The 8,222-nt window shown below is 31.9% G+C and overlaps 1 protein-coding gene across 1 annotated transcript; it reads right to left on the reverse strand.

The window, feature by feature from the left end:
• Positions 1–4,732: 4,732 nt before the first annotated feature.
• Positions 4,733–8,222, reverse strand: LOC104604306 (Big1). The gene is made up of 3 exons (XM_010268602.3): positions 7,861–8,222; positions 6,173–6,321; positions 4,733–5,099 (listed from the first exon to the last, which is right to left on the reverse strand). Exons 1-3 carry the CDS (start codon positions 8,116–8,118, stop codon positions 4,958–4,960), a joined length of 549 nt encoding a protein of 182 aa, XP_010266904.1. The 5' UTR covers positions 8,119–8,222; the 3' UTR covers positions 4,733–4,957.

Here is an 8,222-nt window from a genome sequence, read left to right on the forward strand (position 1 = left end):
ATTGATTAATTTTTTTAGTCATAATTAAATTAATCTAAGTACAAGCTCTCAAAGTTTAAGGCTGTAAAATAAACCCTCGTCCCTATCTTTGTTTTCATCCTCGATTGGGTATCATTATCAATCCCTATCCCTGCCAAGGCAATATCCATCCTCAGCCTCATCAGGTCGCGGAAGTTGAGTACCCAATGGAATGGGGAACATTGTCATTCCTATTCACATTTGAATCCTATTAATTGGTTAGTTGTCATAAAACTATAATTCGAAACCTAAAAAATAAAATAAAATCTTAGCAAATTTTTATCTAGCAACTATTAAAGAAATTAATAAAAATTAGTAATTCATAAAATAATAATAAGTAAAAAATTATTAAAAATAATAAAATAAACCACTTGTGTTCTATATAAAAACTATAAAATTCAATTAAAATATTAAAACTAATGATGACCTAATTATAAATGTCTTCAGACTCCTACTTAGGAATGATCATTTATAACTTAGCCTAAACCCAACTAAACCAACAAATTTTCAAGCTCAAGCAACCATTTTCTTCTAAGCTAGGTCTAACTCAGATCTACACCAACCCCATACAATATAGATAGTAGGACTATAAATGGTTGGGATTTATATCAGAACCAAATGCATCCACATCCGCATTCAATTATGAAATCTAGATCTACATTCGCATCTGATTATTATGTTGGGTTCAGGATCATCTTTGCATTTAATTTATAACCATCTTATTGTGTTTAAAATGATAAAAAAATTTAAAAAGTTTTAAAAAACCAATTATGTTTAAAGTATATATGTATAATAAAATGTATATAAAAAGTATAAATATTTAATTTATCAATTATAAACTTTATATAGTTATACATAATATATATGTATACATAATTATTGGATTCCGATTGCTGTTGTTTGGTTCATTTGGAATTGGAATTGGAATTGGAATCAACTAACAATTTTATTAATAATTTATTATTTTATTAGTCTTTAATAATCAATATCTTAGTATTTATAATGAATATTTTATATTAATATTTTTCTTGGTTATGAATATTCATATTTTATTTTATTATTTATTTATTACTTAGTTAGAAGTAATATTATTATAACTAAAATTATTTTTCCTACCCTAAAATATATTGTATCAATATGTATTTAAACATTATTATTATTATTATTGTTGTTGTTGTTGTTATTATTATTATTAATTAATTAATTAATTAATATCTTTGTTTGTTATTATAATTTTAGTAATATTTTATTATAGTACTACTACTTTATTATTATTATTATCTTATTAATAATTTAATAATATTTTATTACTTTATTAATATTAGGGTTTTGGGGGTTTTGTATCATGAGTTCTTTAGTCCTTAAGGGGGCCTAAAATACTCAAACATCCTTACATCATCCTTTCTCTCTTTAATAATATAAGTGTTATATTTCTCTCTATCTCTCATTAATACTCTCTCTTAATTACCTCTCTTTTGTAATATAATCTCTCTCTCTCTCTCTTTAATAATATAATATTTTGGTAATAGATAAATACCTATGCTGATTTTATAAATACAAATGTAATTATTATTTTATATTTTAATAAATGGTTATTTTATTATTTTTTATATTTTTTTACATATTATTATTAATTTTAATTATCCTATTAATATTGATTATACTATTTTTTATAAATGGTCATCCCTAAGTACAAATTAATACTAATTTTTATTAATTTATTAACTTTTAATAGTTGCTAGATAAAAACTTGCTAAATTTAATATTTGTATTAACTTTAGCAATTTTTATTAATTATAGTTATTAGGTTTCAAATTATATATAAATTATTATTATTATTATTATTATTATTATTATTATTATTATTATTATTATTACTACTACTATTATTATTGTATGTCATGTATCACATGTTAAGAGTTTCTAGATAAACCCATTTAGCTTGTCTTCTTTGTATAAGTGATAAAAGGGATTCTACATTTTAAATTTTTATTATTTTTTTATAGAATTTTTAATGGGTCTTTTATTTTATACAAGTATATTGTGCAATATGGGAACTATGCACAATAAAGGTCTCAACTCAACTCATAAAAATTATTAATTTTGACAATGTTATTAATTAATCAATTAAAAATATATTAATACAAAATTATCTAATAAAATAAAAAAGAATAAAAAAACAAAGTATAACATCATGTTTTTAATTTTTATAAAGTTTTGTTAATATTTATTAGTTTTACGTGAAAGTTTAGTGGATTAAATTAATAATTTTAAAATAATATTTTTATTTTGTTGGTTTATATTTGATTGTTTAATATCAGCCATTTTATATTTGCCTTATTACTATTTTACTTTATTATATTGTATTACCATTCCCCCCTCCATTGAGGCTATAGTCCTCCACCATTCAGATACACAACCTTCTCATTTTTCTAAAAATCTAGATACATAGCAATTTTTTAGAAGTTGCTATTAAAATCCCCAACCCACTACCACCATTCAAACAAGTGGTCTTCTAAGAAATTCATGCTAAAGCCCACAACCCACTACGACAGCCCCCCACCATTCAGACATGTGGCGTTTTCATTTTTCTGAAAAGCTAGACATGTGGCATTTTCTGAGAAATTGTTGCTAAAGTCCACAACCCACTACCACTATTTAGGCATGTGGCATCCTATTAATTCAAGAAATAAGATTCAAAAAATGGGTAGTTTCATTGTTAAACATTATTATTTATTAGCTTAACACATGCTTATCGTCTTTTAAAATACAAATGGTGGGACTAATTAAAAGATTACTATAAATCCATGTTTGTTTTTAAATGATTTTTTTTCAAAAAGAAAATACTTTATTAATTACAAACCTGATTTAACTTTATGGAACCTAATTTAACTTTTAAAAATAAACAACTCAAAATAGATTTATTAGATATATAGTAAATACCAAATAAAGTGGGTTATTGTTTACGAATAAGCTCTCATTTAACATCTTAAATCAAATTAAAAAAAAAACAAAAATTAATAGTGGATTTCAAATAAAATAGGTCAAAATAGATTGTCAATTACAAAGATGAAAGACCCATATTAGTTTTTTTTAATTTAATTTTTGATAACTAAATAATAAACTTCAAACTAAATTATATACACATTTAGTTACCCCGTACTTAGTATGGGGGTCATTCTCTAGTTGTTTCTTAAAACAAAAATACAAAGAAATAGTTATATATAAAGAAAAACATTGCAGTCTATATAAAGAAAAACAAAAAATACAAGCATTTTTTCAACTATTTTTAATACATGTCATTTTTATAAAAGATATAAATAATATAAAATTTTACAAAATTCAATATAAACATATTAATAAATAAATATAATAAAAATAGTTAAAAATAACGAATGTAATATACTACATTTATTTATTTATAATTAATTAATTAATTAAAATATATCGGATCAGATAGAAGATGATTTAAACTCGATATTATTTGATCTGATCCAATCCAATTTAAAAATCTGATAGGGAAATATCTAAATCCGACAAAATAGGATCAAGTTCAATTCAGTTCAAATCATGATTCGGTCCATTTGCACCCCTACTCTAGATGAAACAATTTTTTTGGTTAATTGGCAACTCCGACAATTTTACAAGCCTTCCCGTAGAGTTCCATTACTCATGCATATGTACACATGCACAACAGAAAACTATGATTGGGCTTGCATGAGTTGGCAATGATAGAAATTCAGGACCATAAGGCCCGCCCACAGGAGCCCTGGTGAAGGCTTCCAACTAGGGGTGTTCACGGGTCGGGTTGGGTCGATTTATTGGGGTTTTCCCAACCAACCCGACCTAGTCGCGTTACCTGATGTGAAAATCGAAACCGACCCACTGATAGGCCAAACCGACCTGGTCGGTTGGAGTCAGGTTGGATTTTGCTCCTGTACAAAAGGACACCTAATTGAATTCTAATTGTAATTGCCTATTTGGTGTAAAAGATTATAGAAAGTTAGAAACTAGGATAGATTGCCTATTATAATTGTAATTGCCTAATGGGCCTTCTAGTTCTAGTAGAAGACTAGTTATAGTTAAGTAGGAAATTACTCAAACTAGGAACTACCGAACTAGTACGGGTCGGGTTGGTTTCGATTTCGATTTTCACATGTGAAAACCAAAACCGACCCGATATATCGGTTTATATATTTTCCCAACCCGAAACCGACCGATACTGATGAAAACCTGGCTGACTCGAGTTGGGTCAGTCCGGGTTGATCGGATTGGACATTCTTATGAACAGCCCTACTTCCAACTATGGGTGTCAATGGACCGGTTTTGGATGGACCAAGAAGACATTAGATTGGATCAATCCAGTCCAAAATATTTATTAGATTGGATTGGACCTGATCCATCGTAATAGATTTAAATTAGATTGGATTGGATTAAGCCAATATATGATCCATTGATATAAGATAAGAGTATGGATATCAATTGACCGGATTTGGGTTAAAACCAATCTAAATTAAAACGAATTTGAACAGATTAAACGGTCTAAACATTAAATTGGATCAATCCAATATGATTCAAAATATTCATTAAATTGAATTAGACCTAATTCATTTATAATGAACTCACTTGTACTGAATCGGATTGAACCAAATCCAGTCCACGGAAAAACTATCCAAACTCCACAGACCCTTCCCTAGCTGGCACCTTCACAGAATTATACAACAAGAAACCATACATATTCTCATAATATTGCATATAAAATCCATACACTTAGATGGCCCGTTAACCCGGGTGCGAGCATAATAGTAATACATCCAACAAATATCTTAATTACAAAACCAAGATCCCCCATGATGAGAGATTAGCTATTATCTCATGGTAAAAAAAAAATTATTTTCTTTGAAAAATTATTATGGATGACTGAACAAAAATCATCTAATTAAAAGACCCCAAGTGAAGTAGGCTGAGGCGAAGGAGGCTTGTAAAAGAAAAAGTTGGGAATGTATGTGGAGGAACGTTTGGGTGGTTCCATGCTCTCAATGGCTGGTTGGTTCAGATATGCATACCTGCTCTTGGTCCACCTGCAATGAGTTAAAAGTAGACTACATTACATCTATATATATATAACCCCATACAAATCTTGAATAGGTTTTCTTATCCTTTCTTTTCTTTTTTTATCTTTTCCTTCAAACCAAGGTTTTAAAAATTGAATCAGAAATCAAACCATTTTGGCCACCGATTTTTGGATCACAGTGGTTTGACTGTCCGGTCGAGCGGGTCAAGGTATACTTTTAGGTATTTATTGCATATTGATCATTGAATTAGCATTTAGGTCACAGGTTGGAAAGAAATACAAATAGAGAGAAGGGGTAGCTGTAAGTTGTCGGTTGGGAAAGGAAAGAAAAGAGAGAAAGGAAAGAGAAGAAAGAAAAGAAAGAAAAAAAGGAAGAAGAAAAAAGGAGGAAGAGGACGTGGTGGTTCATCTGCAATGGCAATGGCAGCGGCAAGCTGACGACAGCAGATCCGACCTCAAATCTCATCTCAGTTCTCCCGCACCAGATCTTGCAGATCTCTCTCTCTCTCTCTGAGATCTAAAAACTGATCTCATTCCAATCCCTCCCCCATTTCTTTATCTGCTCTCTATTAAGTGTTAGCAGTTCAGTAAATAGTAAACTGCTGCCCGACCATTCGACCACCCGGGTCAATGGTTTTCTGACCTTTTCAACATTTTTTTGAAGAAAAGTGGTTCATAGTATAACCGGAACTGGAGACCTGACCAGTTCCCAGTTTTTTGGTCCGACCATCTGGTTCAGTTCGGTTTTAAAAACATTGTTCAAACCAAACACAACCTAATGAGATGTTGGGTACAATGGTTTTCTGTTGTCATTGCATTTTGAATTGATCAATACAAAATTGTGAGAAATATGTGTTGCTAGAAAAAAAAATGTAGGTGTAAGAAACATCAAATTTTACATTTTAAATAAAAATAGTAATTTGATTTGAACAATTCAAAACGCTTTCAAAACATTTCAAATAGACAAATCTAACACAATTTTGTATTGATCAACCCAGAAAGCAATGATAACCCAACACCACTGTACCAAACACTTTCTAAATAAAGGGAAAAGAAATCCGTGAGAAATATTTAACTAACCAGTCCTTTATTCCAACACGAAGCTCTTTAATGTTCTCATCCTTCTTCTCATTGTTGTTGTCTTCCGTCTTGGTAATCTTCTTGTCCTTGAGTGACTCTTCAACCTCATTGTCCTTGAGCGACTCTTCAAATCGCCTATAGTCTTCCTCCTATTCACAGCAATTCAAAACATTTAAAAAACAATAAAAAAAAAAGCAGGAACTGACAATGTATTTGGTTTGAAACAAAAGGTAGGGAAACCTATTACCTTTCCCTTCCTTTTCTCACCTTTTCTTTCAAATCAAACACTATCCAAGTGACCATCAAAAAACCGGCCCAGCAGTGATCAACGAGATTAGCTTTCTTCTTGTGACCATTGTCGCAGGACAAACCCAAGACCCACCAGTGAATTTTTAACACACCAGTTTTTTATGACACCTTATTGTGGTACAGCTTAGACCAGGCCACCTTGATTTTTGAATTGGGTTTTGACCATTGTTTTCAAAATCGGACTGGACCATACCGTCGGACTAGAAAATGAGAATGGTTAGGTGATTGGTTTCATTTTACTCCAGAACCGTTATTTTTCCAAAAACTGTTGATTTGGTAAGCAAACCACTGACCCAGGTGGTTGAACCGTTTGAACCATTCAGTGGTTTAGTTGTTTTTTATTTATTTTTTTGTCAGAACAGGCCATCCGTTCAGTTCGAACGATCGGACTGTTCGACCTGGGAACCAGACCCTTGATCGGTTCATTATCCGATTCAGTTTTAAAAACCTTGATTTTGACAAAGAAATCATACAATTATATCAAAAGGCGTTTTAATATCAATGGACTGGATCCCGTTCAAATCAAAATCAATGTGAATGGATTGGATGGACTAACAAGACATTGAATTTGACCAATCCAAATTTAATGGTCCAAAGTATTCATTGGATTGGATTGGACCCGATCCATCTATATTAGATTTATATTAGATTGGGTTGAATTGAACCAATATCCAATCCAAAGACAGAACATAAAGATACATGTATCAAATGGACCAAGGTTGGAGCCAATCTAAATTAAAATCAATTTTAACAAATTGAATGGTCCAGACCGGTCCAAAATATTCATTATATTTAACTGGACCTGATCCATCTGTAATGGATTCATATTAGACTGGATCAGATTGGACGAAATCCGGTGCAATTGACATCCCTACTTGCAGAGAACTTTACGGTAATAGTACTGATTAGTGAATTTCAAATGCATGTAAGCGAGAAGAAAAGAGCAGAATCAAGTCCGAGATCTAGTTTGATTACAATTTCCATCCCAAATCCAGTCCAAGGCTCCAAGCAACCCACCCCACATTCATGAATCAACCCTTTGATTTTTCCTCCATGCTGATTACCGGTATACTGCTGTGTTTTAATCAGTGGGCAGTGGTGCAGCCACTGGCTACAGATGCACGCTCACTTAATCAGGGGATTTTGGACAATGCAGGGAAGAAGATGAACAGAGCACTCGTCTGCTGCTGGAGCTTCAACAGAGAAACACAGAGCTTAAGGACAATGATTTGGTAAGAAAGAATCTCTGGGTCTGGGGGCATTTGGATCAATCTTTTGCTTCGGAAACAGCAAATCCGTACTCAGATGAACGAAAAAAAAAAGTAGAAAAAGAAATCACCCATTAACAAATTTGTTCAAATCGGTTAATTTGATCTTACGGTGAGATTACGGGCCCTGATACGAGCTGCGGCCTTGATAGCAGCAAGGAGGTGATCCTCCTCCTCCATGCGCTTCTGCCTCCAAAATTTGGCAATCTCCTGCTTCGTCACGCTTTGAATAGTATTCTCTGCTTGTCTAATCGGGATCCAGTACCTCGGCAGTGCTCGTGGCGGTGGTGGCGGCGGCGGCGGTGGTGGAGGACGACTGATCAGATTTTTCTTCAAGATGGTCTCAGTCGCTGCTTCCATTTGCTTCATCTTTCGAACTTCTCTCGCTTACTTCTGCGACTCTGTGACTCCAATCTTCTTGTGGTAATTTGTTATGGATTTGGCTAGTTTCGGAAAGAGAACGAATCGATGAG

This window comes from Nelumbo nucifera, chromosome 6, assembly GCF_055504915.1.
Source record: "Nelumbo nucifera cultivar China Antique chromosome 6, China Antique-T2T, whole genome shotgun sequence".
Taxonomy (NCBI): Eukaryota; Viridiplantae; Streptophyta; class Magnoliopsida; order Proteales; family Nelumbonaceae; genus Nelumbo; species Nelumbo nucifera.

Excerpts from the sequence above, each read along its gene's own strand:
- LOC104604306 (XM_010268602.3), bottom strand. The coding sequence starts at position 8,118 with ATGAAGCAAATGGAAGCAGCGACTGAGACCATCTTGAAGAAAAATCTG. Across the intron at positions 6,322-7,860 it reads TCAGGGCCCGTAATCTCACC|GAGGAAGACTATAGGCGATT; the intron begins GTAAGATCAAAT and ends TGCTGTGAATAG. Across the intron at positions 5,100-6,172 it reads CGTGTTGGAATAAAGGACTG|GTGGACCAAGAGCAGGTATG; the intron begins GTTAGTTAAATA and ends AACTCATTGCAG.